Source organism: Lycorma delicatula, chromosome 1 (genome assembly GCF_047948215.1).
Source record: "Lycorma delicatula isolate Av1 chromosome 1, ASM4794821v1, whole genome shotgun sequence".
In the NCBI taxonomy this organism is placed as follows: Eukaryota; Metazoa; Arthropoda; class Insecta; order Hemiptera; family Fulgoridae; genus Lycorma; species Lycorma delicatula.
Window position 1 is genome coordinate 205,187,302 of NC_134455.1, and position 15,576 is coordinate 205,202,877.

Consider the following 15,576-nt stretch of genomic DNA (forward strand, 5'->3'; position numbering starts at 1 on the left):
TATTTCTAATTCATAGGTTATTAAATTTAATTTCTGAAGAAGTAGTTGTTTTATAAAATTGCTCTTGACAAAAAAGAAAGAAATAAGACAATTAAAAGTGACTACTTTTGAAAAATATGTAGATTGGTAAGTCATGAATTACCAAATAACATACATTATTATCTTGTACTCGTATAATTGTATTAATTTAGATTTTTTTAGCTGACATCCATCATTAAATATAAGACAAATAGTCTACATATCTTTATAACAAAATCAAAGTGATGACTGAGGCCAACACCTTTATGAAGTAATAAAATTATATTACTGTAAAGTAACAGCTTTATTATTTATCTACTTATGTAATTACTTATATATTTATATTATTATTTCTCATTTAATATAAAATGCTGAAGAATTTTTAACAAATGTGTGGTTAATAAATGACATCATAATAATTATTGTAATTTATGAAACATGTTGAATTTCACTTTACACATGTATTTAACAATAACAATAACAGATAACAATATTTTTAATAACATATAATAAGCACCAAGCTTACTTGAAGTTATTACATGACTTAGTTTTGTTACTTTCAGTTCCTTTTAAAGTACAACAGATGAATAAATTTTTAAGCTACATGTATTGTAAAAATAAAACCCATCAGTCTTAAAATATGAAATTAGTTTTACTCTTTAATAAATGCTGTCTTTTTCTTTTTTTTAAGAACTTTGAACACGTTCATAACTTCATCAAGAGCTAATCAGCTATTGTAAATAATAAGCTTAATGTTTAATAACTTTCATATGTAAGTTTTTTAAGAATTTTATTTTAAAATTAGAATAATTTAATTTCAGAAGTAAACTTTTGAAAGGAGATAAAACATTTTAGAATTAGAAGTAGTCTAATACACATTTTTCAATGAGTAACCTGTTAATTTTAAAGAGTTTTTTATAAAATCATGTTTAGTTACAGCTTCTCATATAAATTCATTCATATATATTAAAATATACAGAAATTGCATATAGTATTGTTTTTAACAAACTATTTTTTAGTAATCTGTGGTGATAATAAAAATTTACTCACCATTACTTTTTTTTAATAATAAAAAATAAAATTGCAGATTTTGCTAAGCTTTTATATAATCATTAGAATCTTTGTCTCATGATTCTCTTACTATACATGATTCTTTAACTATCTATATTTTCTGATATTCTGTGAATATACGTTAAAATATTAAAACAAGATAATAATACATGTCTGGTTATTTAGTTAAGAATCAAACTTTCTACTAATAATAAAAGTGATATTTTAAGCCATCGTTCCATTAATATCAACTTAAAAAATTTCTATATGATTAGAAAATAAGAGTGATAAGGCATTTCAGTCAAAACTAATACTAAGAAAAAATACTGAAAATCAGCTGATTGATATTAATAAAATATTAAGATGTAAAGCCAAGTTACTTTTAATGATTTTATACAATTGTCAGTTAAACGCATACTACTAAACTCAGGCATCACTTAATAACTTAGGCACTAATAATCACTTAATAACTTAGGCATCACTGCAGCTGCAATCAAAATAACTAACTGTAAACCAAGTAAATTGACTGAAAAAGTAACTGACTAAAAAAGGGAATAATGAAGCAATAAGTAGACTGGGTAGACTTAAGACTGATTTTTTGCTTGTCAGATAAGGAAAGATAACAAATTTAATCAAATAGCAATGAAGGTAATACTGGTAGCCAGTCACAAATATGACTACAACCAGCAGTATAGTACAGTCATAAATACGATCCACTTGTCATTCTCCTAATAGAAGAAATTTTATTGCCTCTTGCACTGCTTACAAGAAGTAATCCACTATTTTAATATATCCTTACTTGGATTTCTTAAAATATTCAATTTGTAATATCATATTTTATCAGTAAACTATAATTTGTTTTCAGACTAAATGTTATGCAAGACCTTGCATAGAATTTTGTATAAAGAGAAGGAAATGGACATTTTTTAAAATTTGATTTGCAAATGCTCCGTGTAGAAGATGATGATAGCACTGTTGTAGTTGTGTTTAGCGTTGTTATTCAACAGCTTGGTTGATACAGTCAAACAAGTCTGATGACTCTTTCCTTGAATGTTTAATTGTAATTATTAATGAAATTTTATTAAAACTATAAAAAAAAGTTAATACTACAAAAAATTAAACAAACAAAAAGAAAATTTTTACAAGTAATTTATCTCTTGTAAAAATATGCTCCAGTAAACCAAATCATGACAGACTGTAATGTAACTACAAAACTAGACAAAGTAACTTAAATTAAAACCAAGAAGCAAAGTAGTTTTATCTCCTTTCAAAAATTGCACTCTCTCTTATGATAAATAATGATAAATGTTGCATGGCAATATTTGTTACCATTTTTATTACATAAAAAAAAGAAATTATTAAAATTAGCAAAATATTTTTTGTACAATAATATACCTGTAAATATTACACAATTCCAGTTAGTAATTAGAAACTATTAATAAATAATTAATTTATCAAGTAATTAAGCGATTCCATTAGAAAAATAAATTCAATACAAGTGTATGTATACATAGTACATAATGTGATAAATACATATTTATATTATTTAGTACTTACATCATTTATGTATAGTTTTTTATCTGCACAATATTGTCATATTTATATACTATATATCTATGTATATATATGTTTATATATAATGATCCAGGCGTCAGGCAAGCTAGGTACCAGTTATGTTAATTACGTAGTTATTTATAGAGGTTGTGTTCTTATTTCATCATGTTATGATTCTCATGAGACTGGTAAAGGATTTTCTTGTCGGATATCTGATTTGAGTTTAACAAATTCTTTAGCCACTTCATCATTGGTCCGCTGAGAAAGAATTCTAAGGATTGTCCAGCCTGTTTCATCCATCTGTATGCGTTTACCCAGAGATAACCATGTTGCACATGAACCCTAGAAAATTACATTCATTACACATCTTTTTATCATAACAGACAGAATATCATTTTTTTTTTTGTTTGATGAATAATTCACCACATGATTTCAAAGCCTGAAGATTGTGTGAGGGAATATGAAAAGGAAATTTTGGAACATATGGGAAATGCCAAGCCTAACCAGGATCTCTGGATGAAAGGTTGAGGTGCAACTACTCCATCATAGAGTTCGGCAATAATAACTATTTTTTTGTGGACATTGCCTCTTATAATAACACAAACAAAAACATTGACTTTTACAATCTGTTACTAATACAGCAGAGATTCAAAGATTCATAGAAAAGGTGTGATGTGTAATATGAATTAAGAGAGTTGTATAAAAGTTGCGATAATAAAACAGAGATTAACCCATGACAAATCCATCATACATAAATGTTTAAGCATAATTAAGAATTACAGTCATAAAATTAAAAATAAAATAAAGATTACTCAAATCACTAAAAGATATAGTAAGTGTAAAAACACATTTTTTAAAGTAGAAGGTTTTTTTTTGTTATTTTTAGAATAAAAATATTCTAAAAAACTTAGTATTATAAATAGTGAATACTTAAAATAAATTCTTTAAAGTGATTTGAACTAGTTAGTGATGGTTAGTTAGAGAAATGTAGTAATACAGTTAATTTAATAGCGTTTCATTTTAATATTTACAAAGAGTCATTTTGTATGTGATTTTGAATTAAATAATAACACTTTCCAACACTGAAGTTTTTCCAAGTGAAATCACTCAAACCAGGTTGAATAAAAACAAGGCAACACTTCTAATTTTGAGTAATCAGTCCTTAATTTTTAAGTTAAGCCACAGCATTGCTCCCAGGTTTTCAGATCCCAGGTTGTAGCTCAAGATTTTGGTCTACACAAAAGTACAGTATTCAAAACTTTTGATTTTGTATCGGAGCAAATATTAAGGCATGCAAATGAGTGGATAAAATTTCCATGTACTGCAAATGAAATGGATGAAGCAGAAGCAAGCTGGCGAACACATTTCCAAATACCTAAAACTATCGGTGCCCTCACCTGTATGCACTGCAAAATAAAAAAGCCAAGCTGTTTTAAGGAAGAATACAGTTGTATAGGCTTTGCAGGCATAAATGTCCAAGATACTTGCGATGCTCTTGAAAGGTTCACTAGCATCAATGCACAGTGGCCAGGGAGTGTGCATGATAGTAGGATTTTGAGATTGAGCGCAGTGAACAGGAAAATTTCTGAGTTAAATGGAAGATATTGCCTACTAGGAGACAGTAGTCATGTTATAGCTACTTAGCTCTTGACACCATTTCAAGTACAAAATCGACAACAGAAGCACTTCAACTATCTTCATTCTAAAGAAAGAGTGGCAATTAAGAGAACTTTTGGACAGTTGAAAATGTGATTCCTGTTATTAATGAATGTTGTATGAGAAATGTATTAGCCGATGTTTTAACTCTATTAAATATTTAAACAACTACTAATGAAACTCAATCCTTTCTCATGGCTTTATTTTCACCTTACAAATTCACTCTAAGTAACTGTATTAAAAGTAAATAATGTAAATTATAAATTAAACTTTGAAAATAAAATTAAAAAAAAAGATAAGTAATAAGTTTAAAGGTATCCAAAATTCTTATCCTTTTCTTTGAAATCCCTTGTTTAAAACAATTACAGAAAATGAATAAAGATTAACAGAACAAATAAAAACCAACTAAAAAACCCTAAAGGGATGAGTGCCTTGCTAAGTTTTAAACGTTGTCTTTTATAACATAAATTCTTCATTTTAGATCATTTTTACAATTCAGTTATTTAATTTAAAAAGTTTAACACTAGTCCTCCTATTGGACTAATAAACAATCCTAACAACTCAAAACAACATTAAAATTGTAACAAGGCCTTGGTATCTTTATGTTTTTAATTTGTTTTATTATTTTTAATTAATTTTTTTTTTAATTTTACAAACAGTGCATCGATAACATGAGCAGTGAATCATGGAATATTACACAACAATTAAGTTAACACTTAAGAAACAACAGATTACTTAAAAGAGATCACTCAAAAGTTGCTGCTCACGCTTTTCGAAGGTATCACTTTGCTCAAAAGTTTTTGTTTATTCAACCCAAACTGACTGATTACTCATAAGCAAACTGTTTACTTAAAAGAGAGAATACTCTCGAACAAAGTCACCACTTATGAGTGATCACTTTTTTTTTATTCAACCACCTAATTATCACAGAAAATCAAATTGTCACTGAAATCAATTTTTAATTAAACATGGCTGAGAAAGGGTAGGGCTTTTTTTGGGATATCGTCCATCGACTACTATGGTCATTATAAACAATGGTTTTGTTCTGAGCTGAAAACTTTCCTACCCTGATCAAAAATAGGGACCAAGTAAAAAGACCAGTTCTTGTCAAACAGATCACCCTGAAAACATACTTATCAAAGTACATTAAAACACAAAAAGAACACAAGATGACCCTTGCCACTTATCTTACAATCCATTTCTAAATAAATATTGTCAAAACTATGAAAACTGGTGCAAAGAGCCTGCGGTTAATAAAAACAATGCATCCTTTAAATAAATTTGTCAGTAGCTTAGAAAATGCAAAAAAACATAAAAAATCTCTTGACATTAAATGTATCACATACATTTATTGCCTAGTTTTCCTTTAGGTCATCCCCTTTTGTTTATTTTTCCATCTTCCTGATAGAGTCCACCTCTGAAGACAAGGTGTCTGAGACCTTGGTGATGGACAAAGATTCAATCTTTGATACCATCAATGGTGGTGGAGGAGATGTCCTACAGCCACCAGCCACTAGAGATGTCCTACAGAAGACACCTCTGCTCAGGTGGAGCAGGGAGTATTGCATCCAAGTCTAGATTGGATGCACTCCCTCCTGAAACTTTTGGGTTGGCTGAAATACTCAGTCACCCTCTCTTTTGGAATCCTATGTGCTTTGGGAGGTTCCATAACTAAGCTAGGCTTCAATAGTATTTCTAGCCAGGCTCTTCTCTATCTGAACATCACACCAGGCTCAGACTTCTGTATTCTTTCCTCACCTTCCTTCACCTTATGACTAGTTGGAGGAGTGTTTTTGGCCTTTTCGGATGTCTCTTTAATATTTTTATGTACAATTTTTACTGGTGGCTGTATCTTGGCAGATCTTATAGGTTCTTTTGTAGGAGAAGATTTCATTTTATTGTCTTTGATTCTCTTGATCACAGCTGCAAGGCTTGGTGCATGGGTAAAAGTAGCTGTTTTGCATTAAACATTGGTGTAGAAGGGGTACGAGTCGCTTCTACCTAAGTGATAGGTGTTTGGCAGCTGACAATTTTTCTTGCTTCAGGATAACTGATCTTTTGCAATGTTATCACCTTCCATTTTGTAAACTGGTCAGTTTCTGAAGTGGCAGTTGTTTGTCATCGCAGAGGGCATGTGGATGTAAGGGTCTCTGTTATAGTTGCTATCATATTGACCCGGCCACTACATCACCAGTTCTAAAGGTGGTGTAGTGGTTTTAACTTCTCCTTTTCCATGTCAGTTATAATTAAGTTATATCTATAACAATTTTACTACATTTTCTATACAATTTATAAATGTCTTATAACCCAAAAGTTTGCTTTTTTATTCATCATGCAAGAACCAATTGACCGACTGCTTTTAAATTTGCAAGATAAGTTCATGTTATCTCAGAGAAGATTTTAAACCATACATCAAGGCCCTAGCTCCTTTGGGGGAGAAGTTGTTAATTTAAAGATATTCTTTAAAGAAGAAAAAATTAATTAAAAATAAATTAATTTCTGTCAACATGGCAAAAGAAATAAGTTGTAAATGTTTTCTTGTCAATATGTACTTCAGTTACCATAATTATAATATTCTGCCTTTTGTAATTTAGTTTCTTTTTCAGACTTCTATTGAGCATGAATACTTAAATTGTTATTCATTAGTATTATTCTAACAAGCATGAAGGTAATGAACACTCTGGCTAGATGGTAGTAGTAAGCAAAGCAAGCTGGACAGATGTGAATGGAAAGTGAAGTGAGCTTTGCGGCCTGGGGAGACTTTAGGTTGATCCTGTGACTTGCCTGCACTGATCTGAGCCATAGGGGTCCAGGGGCAGAGCTCCAACAGGGTAGTAAATATATATATATAATTTTTTTTTTAGAAATAACCATTTTGATAGAAAGTAACCAAAATACTTATATCTCTTCTTTGTTGGTTTACAATAAGGATATTTTTTTCTTTTTAGCCTTTGGGATCACTGTTAGGTATTGCTCCAGAGGATGACATGAAATGTCAATTTTGTAGCATGTGAAAGGCTGAGATGCACCACAATCACGGAGGCAGGCACAACAAACATCTTACATAGGTGTATAACAGCATGGAGTGGAAGAATCTGCTTCCAGTAGATCTTAAAAGTTCATGAATAAATAACTATACTGCAAAAACAGATGCACACAGATAATGCCTCAAGCCATAATTTGATATTATAGGCTGCTATACTATCATTCTGATCATTAGATGTACGTCTTTACACAATTACTTATATTTTTTTGAAAAGTTTTATTGATAAAACAACCTACATAACAATATGATATTTTATTTAAATATTTTAGTTAAGTTTAATACACTGGCAATACAAACATTCACACATTCCCTAGTGCTCTACCAGTGGATTGTTCACTGAATCTTCAAACTAACTACTAAATAAAGAGATCAAACATTAAACTACTTCTCACAAGTGTTTTAATCATATACGAGTATGAACAGAAATATAACACAGAAAATTAGTAAAATTATAAAATTACTAATAACTCTCACCTGATCAACAATATCTTTAAGTTGCAAAATAGCCACTCCAACAAGGCGATCATCTCTTGCAAAACAGTAATCTTTAACACAAATGTGCAGTTCAAAAAATTCCAGTTGTTCCTCATTACCAATGATGCTGCAAATGATATTTTAATGAAATTAATTTACAAGAAAGTAAAATACAATCTGATGAACGAAATTCATAACTTCTTGCCAGTACAATGGTCGAGTAATGTTTTTATTCATTTGTTTTATATTCTCATAAGTATCTAATAAAATAGCAATTACAGTACTTTTACATTTGCATTTATTTACAAAACCAAGGTAATATAACAAATTTTGAGAAATACAAATTAGTGAAACACAGTAGAATGCAAGTTAATTCTGAACAGAATTTTTATCTAATAAAATATAATTTCATTAAGAAAAAAATTTACCTCTGCAATCTGTTATTATGTTGAAACTAACATGTTTTCCTACATTTTTAATTCACATTTGTAATATGACAGATTGAATAAGCACATTACTCATTTTAAACAAATTTCTTTATTAGGAAACTACTAATATACTAATAATTTAATGAGGTAATATTTTTTTTTTGTATAATTTAATTCTGTTCTATTTTTCACAACTGTTGATACATTTTTTGTTGGGTTAATATTCTAGACATTATATTACAGAATGTTTTGTTTTTGATCAATTTTTTGGCAGCATGACATTTAGTTTCCTTGTGGAAAAAGTTTTTGAAGTTCTGAAAAAGGGTTTGAGAGTATTGATGTATTTATTACTTTTCAATATACTAACCACTGACACACCTGGGGTCCTTGAAATGAAAGCAATTTTTTGTTCAAATGTTTGATTTTTGGAAATGGTATTTTTTGATAACATTTTTTCATTTGAAATACTTCCAATTTATCAAACTCTTAGTCCAGAACAAAGTGTTAGTCCTCAGAAAAAAACATTTTCCACTTGTTTTTGGTTCACTTTGTGTATGCTTTGGCCTATATTAGTATTTTCTGGATGTTACTTACTTCAAGAGTTGTTTTTTTAACTGATTTTTGAGGTTTTCATCCATCTACAAACAGTGTATGTTGTACATCTGTTACATGTATGTACACTTCTTTGGCTAATCATTATTGACTTATAATCACAGCATATTATTTAGGGCTAATTTGATCTTTTCTAATTAATAACAACCTATAATGGACTAGTTTTTTGGTACATACAAACTTACTCTTTCTTTGAGCTCAAAAGGAACAATTCTTCCAATTTTTGATACAGAATTCATTATATTGCCTAAGCTAAAATCACATTCCAAAAGTGAGGACTTTAATTAGAACATTTTCTTCAAGTTGGATCCATCTACTTACTACACAAAATAAGAAAAATGTGAAACTTAATATATAATGTATTGGTTCAGTACAATTGCTAACAAGACAAAGAATGTACCTTGAGCTATTCTGAAAACATAGAGAATAGTGTATCAAGCAATTTTGCCATAATGTGGAAAGAAACAATAAAAATCCTTTCATCAGATTAATTCACACACTACTGTGTAAAAAATATCCACTTAACATGATACAAAAACCAATTTTTAACTGACTGTGAGAAAATATAATAAAAAGTAATTTGAACTATTTTTGGATAATAATAATAAAAATTAATCTAAGTAATATTCACTTTCTTAAAATTCTGATGTTTTGTTATGTAAGTAACAGACACCACTATCATGAACAGTGGCAAAATTATCACAGAATCTTTTTTTAAATGAAATTTTTATATTTTTTAATCAAAGTTCAGAGTAATGAAATTCAACATTTTAATTTCCAGTAACTTAATCTTCAACTTATATGAGTATGTGAAATGATGCAATAATAGTAAATAATTATTTAATAATAATTTATTATTACTTTAAATGCTACTGACCATTTAGAAAGTACATTAACTGTTGACTACAGAATTAAAAGGTGCTTATAAGAAAAAGAAGAAAATTAAATCTTAATACTATTTACATTTAGAAAGAAGTGAAAAACAAATATTTAACACTGCAAGTTAATATCTGCACTATAGCTACATCAAATATATCTGAGAAAATTGTACAAGGGTAAGTCAATTATTATCCGCAATTTAGTTATATTTTTGTTTATGTTGGTAATACTGTGGTGTTGTGTAGATGACGCATGTGTGGCTTAATTGTTGTCTGTGCAGGTTTGATGCTGCTAGGTTAGTTCCATTATCGCTGTCCTGCCGTTAACCATGGCTGCACCGCTTTCTGTTTGCACCAAATAAGAGCAACATTCAGTGGTTTTTTGTGGTCAGAAGGTGTATCAGGGGCTGAAATTCATCAAAGACTTTCGGTACAGTACGGAAACAGTGTGTTGCTGCAACACGACAGATGGATTGAAAAATTTGAATACATTGAAAAATTTTAAAATGGTCGCACAAGTATTACGCACAATGAAGGAGCCGGATGACTGTTTACCGTCACAAATGAGGAAAACATTGAGCGTGCATGTGACATGGTTTTCTTATACAGACGAGTAACTATTAATGAAGTGGCACATCGTCTGCAAATTAGTCATGGTTCTGCCTACGAAATCATCCACAACAGACTTAGGTTTCATAAAGTCTACAAGATGGGTCCCAAAACAGTTCTCACAGTTGCATAAACAAACGTGCTTGGACATCTGCCAAAAACATTTGGATCGCTATGGTAACGAATGGGACATCTTCGTAGACATAATCATCACTGGTGACAACACATGGAACCATCATTACGAGCCAGAGAGTAAACGGCAGAGTATGGAATGGAAACATCCAAATTCGCCCTGCAAAAATAGTTCAAGACCCAACCATCCGCAGGAAAACTGATGCTTACAGTGTTTTGGGACTCACAAGATCCAGTATTGGAACATTATGAGGAAAGGGGCACAACAATAAAAATAGTGCGCATTACAGTGAGATGCTTACTGCCAAGCTGAAGCCTGCAATTCGAAGCAAACACCTAGGACTGCTGTTGAAAGGTGTTGTGTTGTTGCACGACAATGCCTGTCCACATACTGCTGCACACACTGCTGAAACGCTCCAGAAACTCAAGTTTGAAGTATTGGCTCATCCATATAGTCCTGATCTTGCCCCTTCTGACTACCACTTGTTTGGTTCACTTAAAGAGGCATTAAGCGGCCACCGATTTACCTTGGATGAAACAGTGAAAGAAGCGGTGCATTCCTGGCTTGCAGCTCAACTGAAAACCTTCTTTTATGAGGGCATCAGGATGCTTGTGCAACGATGGACCAAGTGCGTTGAAATGCAAGGGTTGAAAAATGATGTACATGTAAGTTTCCTATTTGTATTGCAATAAAATTTATAACTTCATTGCGAATAATAATTGACTTACCCTCGTATATAATAGAATAATTAGCATTTGTTACTAATTTTAATTTATAGCACACATCAAAATGATTTTTTCAACTTTTGCAAGAAATTTTGTTGAGAATCATTTCGACCATCATGTAAAAAAACAACAAAATAATTATTTTTTTAATGTTTGTCTTTTATTTGCATTTTTTGTACACGTTTATTTAAAATAGATTGTATGTTGATTTTAATGTTTAGTTTTTTTATGTATATTAGCAATTTAAGTTTATTTACTCTTTGATAATTGAATGGAGATAATATAACTTTTGGCCAGTTTTTTAAATTCAACTCAAATTACTCCTAAAATTACAAAGTTAGTCCATAATTGGAAATCACTTGCAGCATGATGCATAGAAATTTGGAAAAAATCTTTTGGCAGCCATATCTGTATAATAGAACATTTTCAGACCTATGTTTCTATGAATTTTTTATTTATTTTGATTAGTAGAATAATTGACTGAAGTATATCTGTTTTCTCATGGGAATCTGTAAAACTAAGGGAACAATATACTATACATAATAAAATTTACTTAAATTGCAGATGTTAAAAAGAAGCACTAAGTAAATGATAACTCTAAAACCTTTACTTTCAGAAATTATTTAAACTTCATCAGTGATAAAATGGTTACAAATACATTCATAAATGTGCAAAATGACATCGTGTATTTTTAATTACCAGAATAAATCTTTTTTTACTTTACTTACAAGTGAAAGGTTTCATTAAACTTCGGAGACCAGTTATTAGATCTTGTTTTGGTTGATTGTTTTCTCTTTTTATCTGCCAAATGTGGTCCAATTAGATTAACTTCTACAAATGGTCGGAACATTCCAGTTGCTGTTGGCCACTTAAGATCGTTTGCTGCCACAACTAAGATCAAACAGAATAAATTAAGTGTAACATCTTCATTAATAGAATCAAACTCATAATACTTTTACATATTTCAAACATTATAAAAGTACTGTACAATTCAAAGATTAATTTAAATATATATGTCAAGAGAAATGGGTTTGTGGATTATTGATTTAGCATTCTGAAGAGCTATGTCATTAATTTTAAGTGAACTCTACAAATGTAACTATTTCATTAATCTATGAGATATTTATCAGTATTTCTGTTTTTACTAATTATAGCTAATATGTTTTGCTCATGGAATTATTTTTAATTCCCTTGAGAATATAAGAATAAAGTTTTTTTAAATGGAAACATTTGAAGAAAGCAGTACTGTAAATTAATCTTACGAATATTAAATCATGTACTGTTGGTCATTATCAGAAACATCAACAGTTCTTAAGATTTGTAATATTATACCAGCTGTATTTATATATAATTGTAAAATCTAATTCTTCCAACAGATTTTTCATTTATAGGAGTTTTATTTACAGAAATTCAGTATTTACATTTTTAAAAATAGTACTTGATATTTCATTTTCTGAAAACTTTGTACTCTTTATTTGTGATAACTTCAGATACATTTGATCACAAATTAAAATTCATGCAAATGTTTATGCATATTGGGTGGAGAAAAAGTCAGTTTATTATAAGAAAGACATCAACTAAATCATTTTTTATAAAAAAAAAAAAAAACTATGAACTTAACCTCAATACAGTTCCATTTACTTTTGAAATTAATGTGTTACAGTAAATCTATTAAAAACAGAATATTTCCCCTTTTCAATGTTTCACTATTTAGATTTTCCTTTTTCCATTTTTATGAATAATCTGAAAAAAGTTAAAAGAAGACAATATATGCAAAATCTGTGGTTTAAGACTTTATTATTAAAATCTGATGAAGTAACCACCTAAAATTACCCTTTTTTCTTCATAATGTGTAGGAAAATTAAATATGTTTTGATTCATATGCTTACCTAAAACATAGAATACCATGTTTTAAATCTGCTAATAAAAATTGTGTAACTAAAAATTTATTTTAATTTTATTTTTTAATGAAAAAGAGATTTTCCTTTATTGTATTAATAATAATTGACAAAATAACTTGAAAAAAAATTATATTTTAAATTAAAATTTGTTATTTACTTGAGTTTAAAAATTTCTGAATAACTCTGTAGTTTATTATGTTACTGATGCTAATTTTTTATTTATTTACTTTTTTATAAAATGTATTTCAAGTGAAATAAATGCTGACATTTTAAAAACAAATCTAAGTTCCACCAGAGGAGGCTGGATACAACTCTTAAAAAAGGCAACCTTCAATAAGTTCCTAATCTCCTTTAATTTCTCCTGCGAATATTTAATGAATCACCTTTCCCCCTAATAAAAGAGCTAATAAAATGTAAAAATCAAGTCCTTTATTGTAATATTTTCCAGCTTCTGCCTAAAGAATGATTCATATTGATTTAGTAGCATTTATAGAACAAGAATGTTTGGCTGAAAATAAAACAGCTGGAAAAAAAAATTTCAGTACAAATTAAAACAACCAATTCTTTTTCTTTAAATAATGAATGAATTACATAAAGCAGTAATATATTTAGAAAAATAAATATTTTATTTGCTTAGTACTCGAGCAGTAAAAAAATAATTTTAATTTCTGTATTAAATTCTTCAGAATTCAAGATCGACTCAGTTTTTTAATTATTATGACATTCAGTAAATATATAATTCTGTAAAATTGAGTATAACATAAATATTCATTATAAATCTTTTCTTATTTTAAATATAGAATAAATTTGTACTGAATGCAGAATGTAAACATTGTGTAATAAATTTGAATGTAGTAAAATGATTTAATTTAATGCTAAGTGATTTAATTAAAACTCACTATTATTCAAGAAAATATAGATAGAACAGTATATGGTTGTGGTTTTTCTTAAGTTTTATGTTTTTATTTTAAGTTTCATAATAGAACCTTCTGATCTGTCTTTATCTGCAATCTTTGACAGTTCACTCTGATCAGACTGCTGATTGAAATCAATAGATGTGACTAATCAGAGAGGCACCACGAGATGGCACTAACAGCTCCAGCATGCTACAGAATTAATGTTGACCACACAGATATTTCACCTGCTACCATTACATCTAAGTATGCCATTAATATTGCATCATTTTCTCCATTCCATTAATGGAATTTCATAATAACTATTAATGGTTATGTCTGCCATTTGGATCAGTGACATCCTGACAGAGGCCAAACTGATGACTATGTTATCGAGTTTAAAGGGTCTGAAAGATGAATTCCAGTAAAGCCCATCAGGACTAGAAAGGGGGATGGTGCGGCGACTGGAACCATCACAAGGTGGGTGCCTTCCCCTAAGGGGGGTCAGGATGTTAGGGTATGAAAAGAAAAATATTCTACACAAAAATAAAAAGATCAAGCTCATGTGAAACAAGATTTCAGTATTATCATTGTATTATACTTTCCACATTGAAGTAATAGATTCTATTTAGTATATTTCATACACCAGATATTCTCAAAATGTCAAATAAGCTGTAAAAGAAAGACTTTTGAAAAACATTTCATAAATTAAGATAAACTTTATTTTTGTGTATTTATTACCTTTAACTGTAACTTTATGTTCTCCTGTTCCTGGATGCGTAAATAAATCAACCTGAATTGATACTTCCCCAACACTACCTTCATCCTGAGTAAGCATTTCTACAGAAAAAAGATAAACTTATGTATTAAAAAGATATGTAAGTATGTATGAAATAAAAATTATAAATATATAAAAATAAATGTATGATTATAATGAACATATTTCTCAATTAAAAAATAATTTTAATCAACATAACATATTTCTGAATGCTAAAAGCATTTCTTTCAAAGAGAGAATAAAAACAGTAGGCCAAGGCAGAGCTAGATAATAGCAGGGGTACACTCCAGGCAGAAACTAATGGTTTCCAAAAAGGAATGATAAGAAATTCTAGAAGAATCAAACTCCAACCTTAGACTCCCATGAACGACTGCATATATTCTTGTCAAGGCAGGTTTTATAATTAATATCATTTCAAACAGAATATTAAAATGCACCAGGCAGAATTGTATTAATATGCCTTCTAAACTTATAACTAAATCTAGTGACTATCTGTTGTTTGCACCTTTTACCTTTTTAAATTAGTATGAACAGTTAGTTTCTTTTTATGTAACCTGTGAGATTTCAGTTGATATTTCAATAATTCAATTTTATGAAAAAGAAGAAATGATTATTGAATAATAAATAAATGTTTATAACATTCAAACTACAATCTTGGAAGACTACAACTAAGACTATAATTCAAAGCTTGATCTAATGGTTTGAAACTCAACTTATTCCTTCACAACAGAAAAGATATTTTATTTGGATTGAAATATTTCACTAATATCTATAGATAAGATTTGCATGGTACCAAGGGTTTCTTAGAAACTTAAACCACA

At 29.3% G+C, this 15,576-nt stretch overlaps 1 protein-coding gene across 3 annotated transcripts in view; it reads right to left on the reverse strand.

The window, feature by feature from the left end:
- Positions 1-1,084: 1,084 nt before the first annotated feature.
- unc-13 overlaps positions 1,085-15,576 on the reverse strand; it is a 915,368-nt gene continuing 900,876 nt past the window's right edge. For 2 of the 3 annotated variants that reach the window (XM_075371036.1, XM_075371027.1), the window contains 4 exons: positions 14,719-14,817; positions 11,912-12,074; positions 7,799-7,925; positions 1,086-2,964 (listed from right to left, as the gene is read on the reverse strand). In XM_075371036.1, coding sequence (XP_075227151.1) covers positions 2,800-2,964; positions 7,799-7,925; positions 11,912-12,074; positions 14,719-14,817 — 554 coding nt within the window. In that variant the 3' untranslated portion in view covers positions 1,086-2,799. Of the gene's footprint in view, positions 2,965-7,798; positions 7,926-11,911; positions 12,075-14,718; positions 14,818-15,576 lie in introns of all 3 variants that reach the window. The other variant, XM_075371044.1, reaches the window with a different exon arrangement.